The sequence below is a fragment of the Gossypium hirsutum genome, chromosome A05, assembly GCF_007990345.1.
Source record: "Gossypium hirsutum isolate 1008001.06 chromosome A05, Gossypium_hirsutum_v2.1, whole genome shotgun sequence".
NCBI lineage: Eukaryota > Viridiplantae > Streptophyta > Magnoliopsida > Malvales > Malvaceae > Gossypium > Gossypium hirsutum.
This window is the reverse complement of record NC_053428.1, coordinates 13140736-13164276: the sequence shown is the minus strand read 5'-3', so window position 1 is coordinate 13164276 and position 23541 is coordinate 13140736. Positions and strand designations below refer to the sequence as shown.

General features: G+C 34.4%; 1 protein-coding gene across 4 annotated transcripts; it reads right to left on the bottom strand.

Moving 5' to 3' along the window:
* Positions 1-330: 330 nt before the first annotated feature.
* On the bottom strand, positions 331-18038 carry LOC107944804 (inactive protein kinase SELMODRAFT_444075). 4 transcript variants are annotated; one of them, XR_005927097.1, is made up of 13 exons: positions 17889-18034; positions 17688-17807; positions 16756-17064; positions 16092-16272; positions 15344-15495; positions 15157-15251; positions 13967-15015; positions 13401-13561; positions 7270-7346; positions 7035-7182; positions 6653-6802; positions 6116-6281; positions 331-592 (listed from the first exon to the last, which is right to left on the bottom strand). XR_005927097.1 is itself a non-coding variant. In XM_041113491.1 (13 exons), exons 4-13 carry the CDS (start codon positions 16462-16464, stop codon positions 6237-6239), a joined length of 2091 nt encoding a protein of 696 aa, XP_040969425.1. In that variant the 5' UTR covers positions 16465-16881; positions 17022-17064; positions 17688-17807; positions 17889-18033; the 3' UTR covers positions 5997-6236. The 4 variants fall into 4 exon arrangements, 3 of the variants coding, with proteins under 3 accessions (XP_040969425.1, XP_040969424.1, XP_040969426.1); XM_041113491.1 differs by lacking the exon at positions 331-592 and having other exon boundaries at positions 5997-6281; positions 16432-16881; positions 17022-17064; positions 17889-18033; XM_041113490.1 differs by lacking the exon at positions 331-592 and having other exon boundaries at positions 5997-6281.
* Positions 18039-23541: the final 5503 nt, after the last annotated feature.

Here is a 23541-nt window from a genome sequence, read left to right as displayed (position 1 = left end):
AAGTATTATGTTTAAAAAAAAAAACCAACTCTTTTTTTTTAAAGTTTGAAAATTTACAGGTGAAGATAAGGACATTTCACTGTGTGGTTGTTTGTTTCTTAATGCAAGACAAAAAGCTCAGACCATTTTTGTCAGCGAAAACAGCTTCTCGATTAACAAAAATCAGTTTTGAGAAAATCAGTGTCTTTTCCATGGACTGTCAAAGACATTGAATTTTTTTTAACCCTTGCTCACCAATAAAGATTGGGAAGAACTGTCCTGCCCATGCAATGCAGTATCAAACAAAAATCCCATACAAACAGACATGTGAAAGAAAGAGAGAGAAGGAAGAAAATAACCATCTATTTCTCAAGCGGTGCTTCATTGATTTAATTAGAAAGGCATAAAATATTTCACCATAGCTTTGGAGATCAGCATTTCCACAAAAGAATTACAAGAACCCAGTTACCTCTTGCTTCCAATACTACTACTATTATACAAAATTATATGTATAGATTGATAGATTGATATGCGTACCATGCGTGTAAAGAACCCCCTGTAGGCTTTTACAGATGATCTGCGCACGAAGTCCTGCTGGTTCCTGACCTTAGCCCTGTTGGGTATGGGTCCCACTATGTGGGAAACCCATATTTTATGCTATAATGTTTTGTCCCTTCTTTGGTTTTGTCAAAAAGCCACTTTGGGGGTTTTTTTAACGGTTGTTGGGCAAAAATTTTAGCAGGAGAGCAAAAAAAAAAAAAAATCTCAAATTAAAACAGAGAGAAAGAGAGAAGAAAATTTCAGTTTTTCAAGCTTGGTGCAGCAGTGATCAACTCCTCGATCGAAGGTCCATCCGTGGTTCGATTGAGCTGATTTTTGGACAGCAGCTAGGTGATAAGGTGTTCTTGACTTTGTACGGTCGGATTTTTCATCCGAGTCTTGTAGCGTCGGAAATACCCATTTTTCAGCAGCTACGTTTTTGGTGATGTTCTCTCATTTTTCTCTCTTTTGCTAAAGATTACATATTGTTAGCCTTGTCGGAGTTGAATGCTTGTTGTAGGCTTGATATTGTGATCTTGTAGTCAAACATTTGATGATAGTAGAGCTCTTTATCGGACTCTAAAGTCCCGTGGTTTTTTACCCTTGATTTAAAGGGGTTTTCCACGTAAAAATATCGGTGTCTCTATTTATTTTTGTTGTGGTTGCATTAGTTGATTTGTGGTTGATTAAGGTTGCTAGAGAACATATCTTGTGCTATTGTGCTTGCCATAATTTTTACAGGAGTTATAAGGAGAGAAAGAACACCGGTTGTGCTTTCGCTTTGTTTCGGTTGTTCGGTTTCTTCCCAACAAACTGGTACCAGAGCTTGGTTATTGTGTCAGATAATTATGGAAATTAATACGAGCAAGATGATTATGTTGAATGGTACAAATTATCAACTTTGGCGGAATAAAATGAAGGACTTGTTGTTTGTGAAGGCTTTGCATCTTCCGGTCTTTACTACTCAAAAACCCGATTCGAAAAGTGATGAAGAATGGGAATTTGAGCATCAACAAGTGTGTGGCTTTATTCGGCAATTTGTTGAAGAAAATGTTTACAATCACATTGATCAGGAGACACATGCTCGAACATTGTGGGAGAAGCTTGAAAGCTTGTATGCTTCGAGGTCGGGCAATAACAAGTTATTTTTGCTGAAGAAAATGATGGCGCTGAAATATAAAGAAGGAATGTCTATAGCTGACCATGTTAGTGAATTTCAGAGTATGATGAATCAGTTGCTTGGTATGGGTGTCAAATTTGATGACGAGATTTTAGGACTTTGGTTGCTTGCTACTCTACCAGACTCTTGGGAGACCTTTCGAGTCTCACTCATTAATTCTGCCCCACAGGGTATTATTACTTTGGATTTGGCTAAGAGTGGTGTGTTGAATGAAGAGGTTAGAAGAAGATCTCAGGGTTCTACATCACAGTCCGAGGTGTTGGTTATCGAGAACAGGGGGAGAAACAGAGACAAAGATGGAAAGGGTAGAGATAAAAGCCGAAGCAAGTCAAGATCGAGATACAAGAATCTTGAGTGTCATCATTGTGGTAAGAAAGGCCATATCAAGAAATATTGCTTCAAGTGGAAGAAAGAGAACAAAGGTGGTGGTGATAAACACGACCGGAATGACGATGAAAAATCCGAGCGTGTTGCTACTGTTACTCGTGAAGATTTGTTAGTTATTTGTGATCAGAATTTGGTCAACCTAGCATGCGACGAGACTAGTTGAGTGATTGATACTGGTGCATCACTTCATGTCACGTCGAGGAAGGAATTCTTTACATCTTATACTCCTGGTGATTTTGGGGTATTGAAGATGGGTAATGATGGTTTGGTTTCGGTTATTGGTATGGGAGATGTTAGCTTGGTAAGTAACAATGGAACAAAGTTAACTCTCAAGGATGTCAGACATGCACCGAATGTCCGTTTGAATTTGATTTCTGCAGGAAAGCTTGATGATGAGGGATTCTGTAACACCTTCAGTGAAGGGCAGTGGAAGCTGACTAAAGGCTCCTTGGTTGTGGCTCGAGGAAAGAAGAGCTCAAATTTGTACTTGATGCAAGCTTTGACTTCTCGAGAGACGGTGAATGTGACACTGAATGACAACTCAACTGAGTTGTGGCATAAACGACTCAGTCACATGAGTGAGAAGGGGCTTAACTGTTTAGCGAAGAAGAATCAACTTTCAGGTTTAAAGAATGCTACACTGAAGAATTGTGCTCATTGTCTAGCAGGAAAGCAGAAAAGAGTTTCATTTAGAAGCCATCCTCCTCATAGGAAATCAGAGTTGCTAGAGTTGGTCCATTCAGATGTTTGTGGTCCGATAAAAGTAAGATCACATGGTGGTGCACTTTACTTTGTGACTTTCATTGATGATTGTTCAAGAAAGCTATGGGTTTACACTTTAAAGTCTAAAAATCAAGTCTTTGAGGTGTTTAAACAGTTTCAAGCATCAGTTGAAAGGGAAACTGGGAAGAAGTTGAAGTGCATTCGTACTGATAATGGTGGCGAGTACACAGGGTCGTTTCATGAGTATTGTCTGCGACAGGGAATCAGACATCAGAGAACACCACCAAAGACTCCACAGTTAAATGGGTTAGCTGAAAGAATGAACCGAACATTGATTGAGAGAGTCAGATGTTTGTTGTCAGATGCAAAGTTACCAAGATCGTTTTGGGCTGAAGCTTTGAATATAGTGACACATGTGATAAATCTGTCTCCTAGTGTTCCTTTGAAAGGTGATGTGCCAGATAGAGTTTGGTTTGGTAAAGACGTGTCATATGATCACCTACGTGTGTTCGGTTGTAAAGCATTTGTTCATGTTCCAAAGGATGAAAGATCCAAGTTGGATGCCAAGGCTCGACAATGCATTTTTATTGGTTATGGTCTAGATGGTGAGTTTGGTTATAGACTCTATGATCCAGTTCAGAAGAAACTCGTGAGAAGCAGAGATGTTGTCTTCATTGAGGATCAGACCATTGATGACATTGATAAGACGGAGAAAGTGGATTCACAAGGTAGTGGTGACTTGATCGATGTGAATCCGGTTCCCCTAGACTCTTCACCAGATCCTATCCAGGATGATGTGCATGGTGATGTTAGTGGTGACCATCAGACTATAGGTGACTTTGATACTCCCATGGATGATGTTGTGAATGATCAACAACAAGCACCTATAGCTCCACCAGCAGTTCCACTTCGAAGGTCTTCTAGAGATCGACGATCTTCTGTCAGGTATTCTCCTGATGAATATGTTCTTTTGACTGACGGGGGAGAACCTGAATGTTATGAAGAGGCTATGGAGAGTGAATGCAAAGATCAGTGGGTTGAAGCGATGAAAGGCGAACTTCAATCATTGCATGAGAACCATACTTTTGAATTGGTGAAACTGCCTAAGGGCAAAAGAGCTTTGAAGAATCGGTGGGTTTACAGGTTGAAGCAAGAAGAGAAGTCTTCATCTCCACGATACAAAGCTAGATTGGTCGTCAAGGGTTATACTCAGAAAAAGGGGGTTGATTTTGAAGAAATATTTTCTCCGGTTGTGAAAATGTCCTCTATCAGAACTATACTGAGTTTGGCAGCTTGTTATGACCTAGAGGTTGAACAAATGGATGTGAAAACTGCTTTTCTTCATGGTGACTTGGAAGAAGAGCTTTACATGGAGCAGCCAGAGGGTTTTGTTGCACAAGGGAAAGATGACTATGTGTGCAGATTGAAGAAGAGCTTGTATGGTTTGAAGCAAGCTCCAAGGCAATGGTACAAGAAGTTTGAGTCTGTTATGGGGGAGCAAGGCTACAAGAAGACTACTTCTGATCATTGTGTGTTTGTTAAGAGATTCTCTGGTGATGATTTTATTATTCTTTTGCTCTATGTTGATGATATGCTTATTGTTGGTCAGAATGCTTCTAGAATTGAGAAGTTGAAACAAGAGTTGAGTAAATCCTTTGCAATGAATAATTTGGGGCCAGCAAAGCAAATTCTTGGCATAAGACTGACACGTGATAGAAAGGCCAAGAAATTATGGTTATCACAAGAGAGGTACATTGAGAAAGTACTTCAAAGGTTTAGTATGGACAAAGCTAAAGCGGTGAATACTCCCTTTGCTATGCACTTTAGATTGAGTGTTAAGCATAGTCCTTCCACAGAAAAGGAGAAGGAAGAGATGCAGAAAATTCCTTACTCTTCAGCCGTGGGTAGTTTGATGTACGCAATGGTTTGCACGAGACCAGACTTGGCTTATGCCGTTGGTACAGTTAGTCGGTTTCTTCCTAATCCAGGCAGAGAGCATTGGAATGCAGTGAAGTGGATTATGAGATATCTTCGTGGCACTTCCAACATAAAACTTTGTTTCGGCAATGAGAAACCTGTTCTTGTTGGGTATACAGATTCAGACATGGCCGGAGACATTGACTCGAGGAGATCTACTTCAGGTTACTTAATCACTTATGCAGGGGGAGCTGTGGCATGGCAATCAAGACTGCAAAAGTGTGTTGCATTGTCCACCACCGAATCAGAGTTCATTGCAGCAACCGAAGCGTGTAAGGAGATGCTTTGGATGAAGAAGTTTGTGCATGAGCTTGGTTTTACTCAGGAGAAGTATGTCCTGTACTGTGATAGCCAGAGTGCTATTCATCTTGGTAAGAACTCAACTTTTCATGCTAGATCTAAGCATATTGATGTGAGGTACCATTGGATACGAGATGTTCTTGAAGCTAAGCTGTTAGAGCTTGAGAAGATACACACTAATGATAATGGTGCTGATATGTTGACGAGGGCCTTACCAAGAGGAAAGTTTGAAGCATGTTGTTTGACCTCCGGTATGGAGGCATTCCCCACATAGTTGGAGGGGGAGATTTGTTGGGTATGGGTCCCACTATGTGGGAAACCCATATTTTATGTTATAATGTTTTGTCCCTTCTTTGGTTTTGTCAAAAAGCCACTTTGGGGGTTTTTTTAACGGTTGTTGGGCAAAAATTTTAGCAGGAGAGCAAAAAAAAAAAATATCTCAAATTAAAACAGAGAGAAAGAGAGAAGAAAATTTCAGTTTTTCAAGCTTGGTGCAACAGTGATCAACTCTTCGATCGAAGGTCCATCCGTGGTTCGATTGAGCTGATTTTTGGACAGCAGCTAGGTGATAAGGTGTTCTTGACTTTGTACGGTCGGATTTTTCATCCGAGTCTTGTAGCGTCGGAAATACCCATTTTTCAGCAGCTACGTTTTTGGTGATGTTCTCTCATTTTTCTCTCTTTTGCTAAAGATTACATATTGTTAGCCTTGTCGGAGTTGAATGCTTGTTGTAGGCTTGATATTGTGATCTTGTAGTCAAACATTTGATGATAGTAGAGCTCTTTATCGGACTCTAAAGTCCCGTGGTTTTTTACCCTTGATTTAAAGGGGTTTTCCACGTAAAAATATCGGTGTCTCTATTTATTTTTGTTGTGGTTGCATTAGTTGATTTGTGGTTGATTAAGGTTGCTAGAGAACATATCTTGTGCTATTGTGCTTGCCATAATTTTTACAGGAGTTATAAGGAGAGAAAGAACACCGGTTGTGCTTTCGCTTTGTTTCGGTTGTTCGGTTTCTTCCCAACAAGCCCGTCAAGGTAGAGCTTCCCATTGAACTCTTCTAATGCCTCGTTTACCAGGGATCCACTGTAACATTGTTGGTCTGCACAAACCCGGCCACTGCGGTTCCCAATGTCGTATCTTGGCGATGTTTAATTCGAGTCCATAAGCATGTCACCTTCCAATATGCGTAGCACCTGTTCCAAAAGAACATTTCACAAATCAACAAAATATTCTGTAACCTATTTAGTAGTGACTTTAAAGTATAAATCTGAGAGAGGTCATTATCAAGCAAACCATTTAACCATTTTATCATGTCTTTACATTCCCAATATTTAATCAGAAAAAAGACCTCCAGAAATTTTATAAAATTAGAGCCAAAACTGTTTATTTGTATAAACATTTTCAATAAAGCTTTGATAGTAAAACAATGTGGTGATGATTTAAAAACGTCACCTTCCTACTGATTTTAAGGCTACCAAGATCTATCTATATATAATCAGTACACTGCAAGTGACAAATGTATGGTAAAAGAGATTAGACCCTTGTGTACAAGATTTCTCATTACCTGTGACATGCGAGGCCTAGAATGAGGATCCTGCCTAATGCATAATGATGCAGCATGGAGCATGCAATAGACTTCATGCTCAGAATAGCAATCCTCCAATCTTGGGTCCACCAATTCATCTATAGCATATTCTTCCAAAAGTGGACGAGCCTATTCCAAGTGATGAAATAAGCAATAAGTGACAATAAACCAACAAATCTACAACCTAGATGAGATTAAAAAGAAAACAGAAAGAATTGTTTGGCCCTTCATACATACAGCAGATTTTAGTGCTATCTATTTTATAAATTATTCTTAAAGTTGCACAGGAGAATATATATATAATCATTAGAGCTAGTGATTTGCAGAAAGATATAGCAAATGATTTTGAAAAGGAAAATACCCATTCAGTTAGACATTGCTGGCCCTTAGGCCTATTAAGGTCCACCGCTTTCCGCCCTGTAACTAGTTCAACTAACACCACTCCAAAGGAATAAATATCAGCTTTTTCGGTGACTTGGCCGCTTTGAGCATATTCTGGTGCCAAATACCTATACCACACCATAAACCATTACTAATTTCTTCATTTGAATACATTAGGTAACTTGTAAAGAAACAAAGTTGTCATTCAGGAATACCCAAATGTTCCAATCACTCTTGTTTCCACTCCAGCATCACCATCAGGCTGCCATCTTGCAAGGCCAAAATCACCAACCTAGAAAAATAAAACCGAATCAATACCTGCACACACAACTATATAAGGAAACTATGGCTTCTATTAGTATCCATCTAAGTGTTAGTACAAAACTCCGGTAAGGAAAAATCTCGAACACACGATCGGAACTCGAAAAGAAAAAGAAAAAATAGGACAGGCTCCAAGGCGCGTATCAAGCCACTATCTTTAAGGTTATATTCGCCCCCACTTATCTTCAGTGTGCAAACGAGTTCCAAGCAAATTAACCTCGATGATACAATGAAACCAATGACTATTTGCGTTTTGCACTGACGAGAATAGTCCACTATGCACTGAGTAATGTATAACAAAAACTCAATTTCTACAAAGGATTTCTGCAGCAATACTTTATAGAATAATCTAATAATATTAGAAAATGAAGGAAGAGAAGAAATAATATTAGAATTTGTTGATATGATTTCCAAATGAAATCCCATTCCTATTTATAGGAATTTTCATGTCTCTTCATAGAGACATCTTTCAATAGGTGTCTTTATGAATAAATAAATAATAATAATTATTCATTTAATTTTGTAACTATTCAAATAATATTTTTTTAATAGTTATAATTCTTTTTTAAAAAATCAAATGATATAACTTTTGACCAATGACCAAAAGTTTTATCTTTTGATTAATTATACCCATTCATTTATAGTTATTGGGATACTATATATATTTGAAAATATTCCAACAATCTCCCCCCATTTTCAAAATATTTAGATTTTGATATTCTTGGAAATCAATTTGCATAAATAAAGGTGTCTTACGATTGAACCTTCACTTAGTGAAAACATGTTAAAGTTAATCGAAATTGTATGGTAGACTAAGCTTTAAACCAACTATTCCATTTGATTAACTGAACACATCTCACACAATGATTTCAACATCAGTCAATGCATAGTATCTAGGGACACTATTATAGCCATGTGTCTATGTCCTCTTTTCATGAGTGCTGTCAGAGCCAAGCCCTTAAGCTCCTAGAAGCGGCCACACTTCCACTCACATAGGTAGATCTCATCAAAAGTGTTCCCGTAATTATAACACTCTAACATATTTATGTTATGGGTCCATTAAGAGTACATTACTCATCATTCCCTTATCATTACGGGTACCTAGCACTTTAATCTTAGGATGGATTTATTTATAGTGCTAACAGTCACATACTAATGATGTACTTTGTCTCATTGAACTCAAGACTTGACGTTATACCAAGCGTTGAGTCGAGTTTCCATCATGGGTGACTCTAATTAATAGGCTTGAGTCCCATCCCTTTTGAGGTCCTTTTTACTGCATCTCTAGCAAGACTTTTTGTCAAAGGATCTGCCAAATTTTCACTTGACCTCACATAATTAATAGTGATCACTCCATCAGAGATTAATTGTCGGACATAACATGTCTTAATCCAATGTGTCTAGACTTTCCATTATATACTTGGCTATATGCCTTTGCTAGAGTAGCCTCACTATCACAACGGATAGAAATAGGTGAAATTGGCTTAAGCCATAAAGGTACATCATAAAGTAAATTTCTTAACCATTCTGCTTCTTTAGATGCAGCGGCTAATGCAATAAATTCTGCTGCCATGGTGGAATCAGTAATACATGTTTGTTTCTTGGAACCCCAAGAAATGACTCCTCCACCAAGAATGAAGATCCACCCAGTAGTAGATGCATGATCTTCCAAACTTGTAATCCAACTAGCATCCGAATACCCTTCGAAAACTGGAGGATATCCATTATAACACAATCCATAGTTAATAATTTTCTTTAAATACCTAAGTACTCTATTTAAAGCTTGCCAATGCAAACTACTTGGATTACTTGTGTATCTACTCAATTTTCCAATAGCATATGCAATATCTGGTCTTGTACAAGTCATTATGTACATAAGACAACCAATTAGACTTGCATATTTCAATTGATCAATTTTCCTACCAGCATTAGATACTAATTTTAATTGAGGATCCATGGGTGTTGATGCTGGTATACAGTTGAAAAGATCAAACTTTTTAAGCACATTTTCAATGTAATGTGATTGTGATAAAGCTATAGTGCTTTCATCTCGGGTTATTTTAATCCCAAGAATAACATCTGCTACATCCATATCCTTCATAGCAAAGTTGTTTGATAAGAATTTCTTTGTGTTTTCTATTTGTTCCAAATCCGTGCCAAAAATGAGCATGTCATCTACATATAAGCAAATTATAACACCCTTTCCATTATCAAATTTACTATATATACACTTATCGGATTCATTTATTTTATAGCCATTAGCTAAAACAACCTTGTCAAACTTTTGGTGCCATTGTTTTGGTGCTTGTTTAAGCCCATATAAAGATTTAACAAGCTTACATACCTTATGCTCTTGTCCTGGAACAACAAATCCTTTCGGTTGCTCCATGTACACTTCCTCTTCCAATTCACCATTTAAAAATGCAGTTTTAACATCCATTTGGTGAACAACCAAATTATATATAGAGGTAAGTGATATTAATAGTCTAATTGTAGCAATTCTTGCTACTGGAGCATAGGTATCAAAGTAATCAATACATTGTCTTTGTGTAAAACCTTTTGCTACCAACCTTGCTTTAAATTTATCAATGGTTCCATCGACCTTCATTTTCTTTTTGAAAATCCATTTACAACCTATTGGTTTGGAACCTGGTGGAAGATTAACTAAGATCCAAGTTTGATTTCCCATTATTGAATCCATTTCATCATTTATTGCTTCTTTCCAAAAAGCAGAGTCTTGAGATTTCACTGCTTCTTTAAATGTAATAGGATCAGATTCGGTATTATAACAATAAGGTATCTTATTGCATATACTTTCACCTTTTCCTTCTACAAGAAACATAATGAAATCTGGTCCAAAATCTTTGACCTTTTTAATCCTCTTACTTCTTCTTAATTCTTGACAAGATTCATCATTATTATCAATTTGTTTCAATGGAATCTCATTCTCATTTGAAGAATGAATCAATTGTTGTGGTTGTAATTGTCTTGATATAGAATTAAATCTATTTTCATCAAAAATAACATCTCTTGATTCAATAACCGTATTAATTGAAATTGAATCATTTGGTTCAATTACTATGAACCTATATGCCTTGCTATTATGTGCATAACCTATAAATATGCATTCAATTCCTCTTTCACCTAACTTTTTACGTTTAGGTGTTGGAACTTTTACAATAGCTCTACAACCCCAAACCTTTAAATAATTAAGGTTTGGTTTCCTTTTCTTCCATTGTTCATAGGGGGTTATTTTAGTTTCTTTATTAGAAACTCTATTCAATATATGACAAGCTGTTAGAACAGCTTCTCCCCAAAAACCCTGTCCAAGACCTGAATATGATAACATTGAATTTAGCATTTCAATCAAGACTCTATTTTTCCTTTCAGCTACACCATTTTGTTGTGGTGTGTAAGGGGCTGAAACTTGATGGACAATTCCAGTGAGTTCAAAATAATTTGGATTATAGTATTCTCCACCTCTATCCGATCTTAAGCACTTGATAAATGATTCACACTGAAGTTCAACTTCAGATTTATAAACTTTAAATTTATCAAGCGCTTCATCTTTTGAATGCAATAAATATACATAACAATATCTAGAACAATCATCAATAAAAGTAACAAAATATTTCTTTCCACCTAATGTAGGAGTATTATGCAAGTCACATAAATCATTATGTATCAAATCAAGCAATTTTGTTTTCCTTTTAACCTTAGGGAAAGGATTTCTTGTAATTTTAGTCAACATACAGGTATTGCATTTTTCAATATTATTATTAAAAACAGGAATTAAATCTAATTTATACATGTCATTCAATTTTCTATAATTCAAATGACCTAATCCATAATGCCACAAACAAAATGATTCAACCATATAAGCAGAAATAGTATTTTTATTCTTATTAATAATATTAAGTTTGAACATGCTTTCATACATATACCCTTTTCCCACAAAAATTCCTCCCTTAGACAAAATAAACTTATCTGCCTCAAAAACAAGTTTGAAACCAAACTTATTCAACAGACTTCCAGACACTAAATTTTTCCTAACTTCTGGTACATAATATACATCATTTAAGGTTAAAACCTTTCCAGAAGTGAATTGTAGTTCAACAGACCCTTTGCCTTTAATTGGTGCGGTGGAAGAATTTCCCATGTACAAGACATTGTCATTTTCACATTGTGTGAACTTTGTGAACATGCTTTTGTCTTTGCACACATGTTTGGTTGCTCCGGTATCAATCCACCATGTATTATCATCTTGTGCCATATTAATTTCAGATATCATTGCAACGAACTTTTCGTTATTATCAGCCTTAGAAGATGATTTCTTCTTTAAAAATCGACATTCATTCTTGAAATGTCCTGGCTTTCCACAATGATAGCATGAGCCCTTTTGTTTCTTTTTGAACTTAGGTGCTCTATCAGTCTGATTGAACTTTCTCTTGAATGGTTTAGTAGTCTGTACTTCCTCCGTAACATGTACTTTGGCATTTTCAAAATTTAGGTTCTGATCTTGTTTTCGATACTCTTCTTTAATACGAAGATGATTTGCCAAAGCCTCAAGAGATATTTCCTCTTTCTTATGTTTTAGACTTCTTTTAAAGTCTTTCCAAGATGGAGGAAGTTTGTCTATTATGGAGGATACCACAATCATTTCATCCATTTTCATATCATATTGCTTAAATTGATTCAGCATCTTTTCAATATCACGAAATTGTTCCATAACAGAACAACCATCAACCATTTGATAATTATTGAAACGACTGACAAAAAATTTCTTACTTGTAACATCTTCGATCATGTATCTTGCCTCCAATTTGTCCCATAATTCTTTAGCGGTGACGTCGTTTTGGTAGGTGTCGAACAAACCATCAGATAAACCATTCAATATGTGGCCCATGCACACGTAATCAGCATTGTCCCATTTTTGTCTTTCTCGGGTTGCAGCAACAGATTCATTTTCATTCTCTTCAGGTCTTGGAGTATCCAAAACATAAGCAATCTTCAAAGTTGATAACAAAAAGTGCATCTTTTTCTGCCATCGTCGAAAATTGCCACCATCAAAACGATCAAGTTTAACAAAGTTGGAAGCCAACTCCCTTAGTGTTCCACTTTCATGTGTTGTGGTAGTCATCATGAAATATAACCTTAAAATTGTTAGTACAAAACTCCGGTAAGAAAAAATCTCGAACACACGATCGGAACTCGAAAAGAAAAAGAAGAAATAGGACAGGCTCCAAGGCGTGTATCAAGCCACTATCTTTAAGGTTATATTCGCCCCCACTTATCTTCAGTGTGCAAACGAGTTCTAAGCAAATTAACCTCGAGGATACAATGAAGCCAATGACTATTTGCGTTTTGCACTGACGAGAATAGTCCACTATGCACTGAGTAATGTATAACAAAAACTCAATTTCTACAAAGGATTTCTGCAGCAATACTTTATAGAATAATCTAATAATATTAGAAAATGAAGGAAGAGAAGAAATAATATCAGAATTTGTTGATATGATTTCCAAATGAAATCCCATTCCTATTTATAGGAATTTTCATGTCTCTTCATAGAGACATCTTTCAATAGGTGTCTTTATGAATAAATAAATAATAATAATTATTCATTTAATTTTGTAACTATTCAAATAATATTTTTTGAATAGTTATAATTCTTTTTTAAAAAATCAAATGATATAACTTTTGACCAATGACCAAAAGTTTTATATTTTGATTAATTACACTCATTCATTTATAGTTATTGGGATACTATAAATATTTGAAAATATTCCAACAATAAGATTTTGAAGGTAATAGTATTGGAACTAATAATATCGGTTTTTTGATTCCAACAAAGCATTAAATGCCAACACTTTGTTTTCATAGTTGTTGTGGTGCATTAAAAATGATTTACTAGCACCTAAAAGAAGAAAGGATTCTACCTAATGCCTATGCAAGAAACGATAAAAAAAGATCAGCATGTAAATTCAAAATTCACAAGCGACAAAAGAGTTAAAAGTTTGTATACCAAAGGTTCAAAATCATGGGTGATGAGAATGTTGTTCGGTCGCATGTCACGGTGCACAATGCAGCCAACTCTGCATTCTTCATGAAGGTATCTCAGACCTCTAGCAGCTCCCACAGCAATCTTTTGCCGTGCAGACCATTCTAAAGGTTCCTGATGATGCCCTGAAACACATCAAATGATGGTACAATCAAAACCATGGTTCCTAGATAGAAATAAGCTTATTCAAGAATAATAAATATTTTTTTTTCTAAAAACTCAGACTCTCATCAATTGAAACATATAGTAACAACTGTGACTGAGTTATCTATGCTTTTGAGTTCTGCATTTCTTGTCCCTTGCAATCTGTGTTAGGGAGCAAGCCAGGGTAGATGGGAACACCTTTTCAAAGTCCAATCACCACATCCGAACAGTTGGGAAAATGCAATGTCAATAAACAGAGATGACAAACTTTAAGTCTCATAGCCATTGTAGCAAAGTCTTTGAAGGGCTCATAGATGATAATATCAGCCACTGGTGCACAAGATCAGAATTAAAATATTTTAATCTACTTAAACAGAAAGAAATACCATATAGATGAGCATCTAGAGATCCATTGCATATGTACTCATAAACCAACAGCCGCCTTCTATCCTCGATGCAAAAGCCAATCAGCATAACAACATTCCTGTGCTGAGCACAGCTGAGGACTTCCACTTCTGAGCAAAATTCATGATCTCCTTGACAACTAGCCAATTTGTGTTGCTTGACTGCAATCACCTGTCCATCTGGGAGTACCCCTCTATGAACAGATCCAAACCCACCCTCAGCCAAGAAATTAGCTTGTGAAAATCCACCAGTTGCAAGCTCCAACTCAGCATAGGTAAACCACCTTGGTGGTTTTCCAAATATAGGTGCCTTATGCTGACATATTGAACACAATGGAGGAGGGCCAAGAGGGGAATTTCTGGATAACGCAACTGCTTCTCTTAAATTTCCACTAAATCCAATATCACTCCTAAAGCTTGACATTCCTATTCCAGCTTCTCTATCAAGCTTTGAAAATTTCTCCAGTAAGGCTTTTGATGTAAAACCTTGAACCCTGACATTAGCTCGAGTTGAAGGTTCTTCTAGGCGTTGTGAGGATTGATGTTGAGAAGTAAGATATTCTGTTATCCATGGTTGATACCTTAAACTCACTGAAGATAACGATAAATTTTCACTCTCAGCTTCTGAACTAGATTCATCAAGGTCCTGGTTTTCCTTGATGACTATTGATTCCCCTTTCTTCAAGTCAGCATTCCTATCTGAGGTGCAAAAAGGCGAAGTGCCTGGATCCGAGCTAGACACTGAAGAAGTTCCTGCTTCAGTAGCAAAAAATGGCGTTCCAAGCTCTGGACTGCTGGTTGGAGTGACAACAGCCTCTATACCCCTACTAGAATCAGATGATCCATTTTTGTTATCGGGATGCTTCACAGATGTTTCTTGCATATCAGGATTTAATTGACAAGAAGCTTCAGCTTCCTTCTCAGGTGACCTAACCAAGTTAAGACGTAGCACTTTTGCCCGAGAACCCTTCATAATCACTATGTTGCATTGCAACTCCTCCATGCATCGTTTTTCCTCGTGTTTGAGCTGCCTGAAAAAAGATATCCAAGACAAAGACAAAAGATGGAGATAATGAGAGGGTGAATATATACCTTCTAGATAGAATACAAAAGGAAAAGAAAGGTACAAAAGGAAAAGAAAGGAAGAAAAGGCAGAGCAAACAGGATATTACTTGTCCAGTACAACCCAACTAGCTTGGGCTCTCTTGGCCTCTACAGCTACTGCTCCACACAGTGATCCAGAAACAATTTTTATCTTGACATTAATCTGTGCAAAGAAGTTCAGAAACAAAGCTTTAGCAGGCAACAGCATTTACATAAAACAATCATATAATCATGCACCCAGAGCCAGGTATTTACCTTGTTAGGGTCATAAACATCATGGAGCTGGAGGATCATTTGCGAGCAGGAATCACTGATACCAGATTTCTGCTCTGAACTTGATCCTGATTGAGATTTGCGGCTACTGCTCGAGCAGTCACCAGAAAATCTTGGAAAACCCCATTTTCTACCTGGAGGATTTTGGCATTTAACCAGCAGGAAGGTATTGTAGAAGAAAATTAAGTTAGAGGGATTTTCGGACATTTCTAACTATTAACTCTTCCAAGCCTTGAGCATTTTGCCATGCAACAAAGGTAACACACTAGAGAAAACTAAAAAAATATGAAAATTAAAAGAATTATCCAACATGTCACAAACTGGAGACCAAAATCTGGAAGACAATCTACACTCATAGCACAACTTTACAGGCAGATGATAAAGAGTCTGCATCCAGTAATTCATATTTCCGAGAAAGTCACCCAAAAACCAAAATATACAAAGATGAACAACAACATTATGCAGGAAATTCCATCATTATTAACTTGAATGAACTTGTCTAAAGCAACCTGCTGTAATAAATTATGAGACCAGAACAAGTAATCCATTCCTGATAATAACAACGCCAACCAAACCCTTTTAACACTAAAGTTCATAAATAATTCATGCAATCAAATTTCTAAAATCCCAAAAGAAAAGAAAAGAAAAGGCATCAGTATTACCATCAGCAGTAGTTCAATACTAAAAATGTCATAGGTAGAAGCAAAAACAACAAAGCAAAAAATGGTACCTGAACCATGTGAAGGAACAACAAGCAACGTAATGCAGTCTCCAGGTTGAACAACATGAGTCAATGCCCACACCAGAGCAGTCTTAGGAATTTCTTTGGATGCCTTAACAGCAACTACAACTTTCTCTGTCATACCCAAGCTGGTTTTCTCCTGCTTTCCCTTCTGTTCTTCGGTCATTTGCTACAAAGAATTCGACAGAACTTCCTCATTTCAACAGATTCGACTCTTAAAAACCTTAATACCAACTACCATTGCAGAAACCAAAAAAAAAAAGAGAAGAAAACATGGATTAAAAGTCGCAAACAAAACAAAAAATTTGCATTATTGATCTACCCCCACCATGTTGGATTCTAGGACATGTGCCACCGACATGGCTAACTATTCCACTCCAGATAATCTGCTCTGCTGAGAAACAGAGAGATACCGGCATCTATGATGACACCCTGATTCACGTGAACTCAAGAATCGCTTAAATGACCTCTTAGTTTCATCTTGTGAAAATTTAGCATCAATCTACTGGTGTTTGCAAATTTGATGAAGTCTAGCTACCCTTTTGTCTCAAAAACAATAAACTAAGTCCCTTTCCTTAAATCAGGCACGGATTGAGAATCAAACTACTGTTTGACATGTACTGCAAAACGACAGCTACCCCCAAAAACAGACCTGCTTTGCCTTTTCAGTTTTCAGTTCCCCACCTTTCTTCTTGGTCAGTTCTTTACAGCAACAGAACAAAAATTTCTGCTCAGTGATTCTCCTGTGCAAGCTTCCATACAAAAGAATCAAATCACACTGAATGACAACGAAGCATGTGTTGTGAACCAGGAGTTTTCTGGTTGATGGATTTGACTGTTGAAACATTCACAGCTAGCAAAAAAAAAAAGGGAGGGGGGCTCAGATTTGAAGGTGTAATAAATAAAAGAAAGAAGCACCTTTTTCAAGTCTCGATTTCAAGCAAGAAACAGACTTCAAATCCTGCAAAATTTTACAAAAGAAAATGGAAATCAGTATTTCAAAACTTCAACACGCATTAGAAAATAAATAAAAAGAAGAAAGAGAAATGCCAGTGTCGTGCTTGTTTGGACTGCAAATGCAAGAAAACAACAACGACAAACAACCAGAGTTACCTAATAACAAACACAGTTTTATTTTATTTTTTTCTACTTTTCTTTTGCATAAACAAAACCCATAACTACAAACCATTAAAAAAAATTCCCTCCAAAGTACAACTGAAGCTCATTCTTTAAACCAAAAAGGATAATGCAGCATATCAACCAATCCCCCCCCCAAAAAAAAACCACCTCGCTTTTAATAATCAAGGTTCGCCAATCTTCTGAACTAAACAGCAAAGCATAGAAAACAACAGAAACATAAACATTTAAGAAAAAAAAAAGGATTCAGAAAAACCAAGCATTACCAGCTAACTTTCTAAAATCAAACCTCCATAAAATTGCTTTTAAAACAAAACCCAGATGTCCTTTTACACAAAGGAAGCGGCTTTCATTGGGGAAGAAAAAAAAGGCTAACTTTGAATGTATATGAAAAAAAAGAACATTTCGTTGAAAGTGAAACAACAAGAGAAACAAAAGGCTTTGTACCCAGGTCAGATACGAAATAGTCACTCATTCGTTTCCATTTTGATTACTTCAATTTATTTTAACTCACACTTTCTGCTTATTCAGTCCGTCCTCTTCTTCTTTCAAATAAACTTCGCAACACTAAAAACAAGCAAGCTCAAACAATTAGTACGGATAAACATTTATTTATATTGGTATAATACCACGATTTGAAAGAACAACCTTTGGCATCTGAGCACCGTGTATTTAATGTATCTATGCGAATTTCGAAGACAACGACAATAAATTTTTGCTTGTAACAGGCTCTTCTCTTGTCCTCAATCGTTAAGTGCTTCTCTTAACCTTGACAAAGTTCCAGACCCACTAAGCAAACCAAATTTCTATAATTAAGTTTTTAGAAAAAGAAAAATGATATGTCCGTAGACTTACGGACGATTATGAGTGGTTGGATTTTTTCATTTTATAATTAAATTTATGGTTTAAATTTTGGGTAAATTAAAGAATAGATCACCTAACTTTTATAAGTTTTTATTTTAGGCACTAAAAATAAAAAATCTACAAATTGAGAATTGTCGTTAACAATCATTTTCATTTTAATCACCTAACTAACTTTATTAAATTTTCATTCCAATCGTCTTTTTAATTTAATGATGCACTCATTTTAGTTATCAACTTTAACAAAGTTTTATTTTGATCACGTATTTATCTTTTAAAAATTAATTTTATTTTAAAAAATTTTGGATTTTATAAAAAAATTGAGTTATTCAATTGTGGGATCAAACCTAAGTTATTTCCTATGATTTTTTTTTAAAACCAAGTTTTTTTTCTGGAAAACTAAAAATTAATTCTAAAAAAATGAAATGAAACTAAAAGGATAAAATAGTTTTCTTATAAAAACTCAAATAATTTTTTAATTCAACACTTATTTTAAATAAAGAAATTTTATAAATAAAAAACTTAAATACCCTTAATTATATTTTTGAAATTTTAATACATTTTATATCACATATAATTATATAAATAATTAAATAAAATATAAAATAGTTGATTGAGTCTTAGCTCGATTCACATGGGTATTATTATCAATGCAACGAACACGTGACCTTGAGTATGCTGAAGCGCATTATTCTCTTACCTATGAGTTGGGGATGGGCTATAGTTAATTTTAAATTCTGTATAAAAAAACTGACATAATCAAAACCTAAAATAAAATTATTAAAAAATGAAATACAAAACTAACTCACAACTATTTATCATTGGTATTAGAGGTGAGCATGGGCAGCGCCGGGCTCAGCTAAAAATTTAGGCCCGTTTGCTAAGCCCAAGCCAGGCATTGCCCAAAAAATAGGTTTAAAATTTTGCCCAAACCTGACCCGGATAAAAATGTTAAAACTCTGGCCTGACCCGGCCAGCCCATATTAATTTTTATATTGTTTTTTATAATTTTAAAAAATATATAATACATCAAAAATACTAAAAACATCAAAATAAATATTTCTTTAACAAATTAAAAATAAATATTAAAAAAAATATGTATACTTAAATAAATAGATGCAACTTAACCAGCAAATGTCTTTAAAATAATAATAAAATTAACAATAAAATAAGTTTTATATAGTATCAAAAAATAGCAACAAAATAGTAATAACATAATAGTAAAATGGTAACAAAATAGAGAGCAAACAACAAAAAAATAAATTTTTTTGTCATTTACTGAATTTGGGCTGGGCTGGGCTCGGGTAAAAAATGTTTTACTCAAGGCCTGACCTATTTTTTAAACGGGTCTATATTTTTATCGAAGTCTTCTCACATTTTGTGCCGCGCCCATGATAAGGTGGAAGAAAAATCAAGTTTTTTTTTTAAATAGAAAAAAGTTATTGAAATTGTCGAGTAATGTCCAGACCAAGAAAAAAAACTGCTCACACCGAGATAACTGCCAAATAATTTTCTAAAAAGAATGTCTGTGTTGTGAAAAAGTAGATGAATTTTCATAGTGAATTGAAAGTGACACTTAATCTCAATCACTCTTTTTTATAAATAGTATAGATAGATGATGTAGCCTTTTAGACGAATTGAAACTGTATGCACTTAATTGAAAATTTCTTTTAAGTACTATATTGTGAAATAAGGTATAATTTAGGGGTTAGATTCGTATATTAACCCTTAATGAAACCCATAATGAAACGCAGATAAGAGGAAAAAATGATAGCAGTAAAAGTTTTATGAAAACCTTGGTCTTGGAGATTGTATTTTGTTATTTCTATTGAATAAATGAATAATTTTATTATTGTACATTAAAATAAAAGTATAAATTTATCTTTTTATTAAAAGTTTCGTTAAAAGCATTATTGATACTCTTATATTAGAATTGTGCTATATTTTATCCCTCTATTAAAAAATAGTAAATTAATTCATATACATTAGAACAAAAATCAATTGATCATTTTGTTAAATATTCTATCCATTTCTAGTAGTAAATTATTAAAAATTATAAAATAATTTTAAATTATTAAAAAATATTAAAAACAACCTTCAAAATTATTTATGGATGTCCAACTCAAATAATCCTAGAGAATCTCATTTGTTCAAGTTTCTTATAAAAATTAATAATTATAAAAAATTATAAAAAAAAAGTATTATATTTTTTAAAAAAATATGAAATATTTAATGAAAGAGTTAAGTTATATCTTTTTCTAATATACAAAAATTAATTTACTTTAATTAAATTATAAAAAATTAAATACAACCTATTTATTAAGACAGAATTTTCATGATACTGTTAATTGGATAAATATAAGTTAAAAAGAAAGAATAGCGACGAAAACTTTAATATCGAAAATACCCTCGGACTTGTGGAATTTGAAGGGTTGGGGATTAGGATTTTTGAGAGGAGGAAACTGGATTCGAGTAATAACCAACGTCGTCTAGGTATTTGAGAAATTTGGTTATTGAACATGGGAGAAGACGTTACCCATATTTTTTACATGTTATAACGAAAAGATCTAACAAGTTAGAAATTAGTAGTTTAGGAACAGAAGTAGGCTAGGTGGAGCACAATCACAAATGAGTTTACTTTCCCGAGCTGCCGCGGACACTGGCTACCCATCAAGAGGTCCGTTCCAACATTCACTTATGCCTCATCGTCCCACATTAACTCTACTCAACACTATATTATATCATCAAGTAACAGATATATTTATAAAAAATTTACATAAAAATCATATTATTTTTAGATTTAAATTTAATTATGTGTAAACAATAGCTTGGTACAAAAGTATTATATTGTAAATATAAGAATTTCAGTTCAATTTTAAGTAATTCTCTTCTCTCCCGCATTATAGAAAAAATTTAATCATGTGTATGATTTTTTCTTAATTTTATGTAAAAACATATAAAACAAATTTATACAATAATTAAATATTTTAATAATTTCTTAATTAAGTTGCGAAGTGATCAACGAATAATACTAATTTAATCAATATTTAGTATAATTAAATATTTTAATAATTTCTTAATTAAGTTGCGAAGTGATCAACGAATAATACTAATTTAATCAATATTTAGTATATAGTATGCATACTTAGAATAAAATAGATAATTTTTTTATTAGGAAATTGCGAATCAACAGTAATTATTACAGTGCTCTCTTTTCCGTCTTGTGTACTTGTCATTTGTAGTGTAAGAGAAGTTCAGATTGTTGAAGGTAAAATTACTTGTAGTAATCGAATTATTGAATGTATATTGTTGGGTTATGAGTATATTTCATTATTTTGTTTGACTTGTTTGTCTTTAATGCAAGCTTTTAGTTAACAAGATATAAATTATTTAAAAATACGATTTATTAATTTATTTTTATAGAACTCACTTCCTTTCTATTATTATTTACTATATAAAAGTTGAAAGTTACAATATAACCTTTGCATATTCATGTAATAAATTAATTTCATATATCATTTTTCTCGTTAAAAAGAAAAGTTAATTTGTCAAAAGTTTCACATTATTATAAAAAGAAGTAAGATTATTTAAAAAATTTATGCTATCGAAATTATTTTTATTATAGATTTTAATCGTATATATTTTTTTTAAGCAATGTCTAGAATTACCCATAGCCCCTCACTCATAAATAGAAAGATAGATTGGCGAGACTTTTTGGTGATATAATTTCATCAATTAAAAGTTATTTAACTAACATGAAAGTTGATATTAAGTTTAGTAATTTAATAAAGATTTGTGACTGTATAAAAATTATGCTAAGTTTAGTGACTTAAAAGGGAAATTACTCATTTTTTCCGCTTAAAAGTTAATACTCACGCTGGGAAGACCGTCCGTCAATCACAAACATCTGTCACCATCAGTCCACTTCCAAATGACAGTGACATTTTCCGTTTTCTCCGCGGCACACGTTATCAACCTCAAACCCCCACCTCTTCTCTGCCCCACTTTGTTTTAAATTAACAACCGTTGGTCTTAATTTTGAGCTAATAAATGCTAAACCGCGACCAGGAAACATTTATGCCAAGTGTCATTAGTCCGGCCTCCTAAATTAAATCGTCGGCTAAATTACTTTCTAATTGTATTAATTTATTAAAATATATATGTATTTAAAAATGTGTAACATTTGAACTTCAAATTAGTGATTAAATTGAAAGAAATGAAAAATACGTACGACTTAAAAACAAAATTAAATTAAATAGAGTTACAAAATAAATGAATCATGAAATAAAAGGTACACCAAAAACACCATCCAATAAACAATGAAGTTGAATCTGTAAACAAAAATAGCTTTGTTGTTCTTCAAAACAATTGAGTGCAACTTTCATCCCACTTCATCTAATTGTTGTAACTTGGTGTTTTCTTATCTCAATTGCCTATTCTTTTCCATTAACAATTTGTTTGATGAATTAGTTCATCCTCCTTGTTTCGCTTCCATCACCATTCCCTTCAACCCATACAGAAAAACAGAACCACTATTCTACAATTCTCAAAAAACAAATAACAACACAAAATTACCATTGTTTTTCAATATGCTTAACATCAATAATATTATCTATTTTTTTTCCAACCCTATACAGAAAACTTTCAAACACTTTATTGGATACCTACAATCTTTGACTTTTCAAAGATGAATAGTGGCAGAAAGTTGGCACACCGAAAGTAGAAAGTAAGATTAGTTGGCATGGGATAATTGCAATTTTGGTCCCTAATTGTATAGGGACATTGCAAGTTGATCCTTAAACCTCAACTATAAATAGGCCTAACCATTTCTTACTTTCTTCATCCTACACTTGCTATTCTCTACTTAAGGCAATTGTTCTCTCTCCCTATTTGTAAATTTCACTTGTAATTTTTGGAGTGAAATATATTTGGTAGTGCCCGAGGACGTAGGCAAAATTTGCTGAACCTCGTTAAAATTCTAGTGTTCTTTATTTTTGTTCTGCATATTTTGCAAGTGTCATTGTAGTGATTTATTATGCTATTAAATTATGATAGAGGGATATTCTGGCTAGGAAAGATCTGGTATGTAAGCGATCCTCGTGATCCACCTCTCTTTCCTGGGAATTGAACTTAGTGTGATTTTTCAGTACAATAATTTTACTCTTTCACACGCTTCCGCGCAACACACTTATTCACATAAATCTCATATTCATTTCACAAAGCATAAGTACCCAAACTGAATTTAATCAACAAATAATTAGACAAAATATCATCTCCTTAAATTTGGAGCATCCAAAATATTTTCTTCCTTCGTTCCAGGTAGTGTTGGAGCTGCATATTGGAGCCCTAAGCCCAAAATGGCAATATACCGCATATTTATCCTTACCTGGTTTTGCGTTTGAGATGGATGGAGAAGGCATTTTCTCCCTTTTCTGTTCTT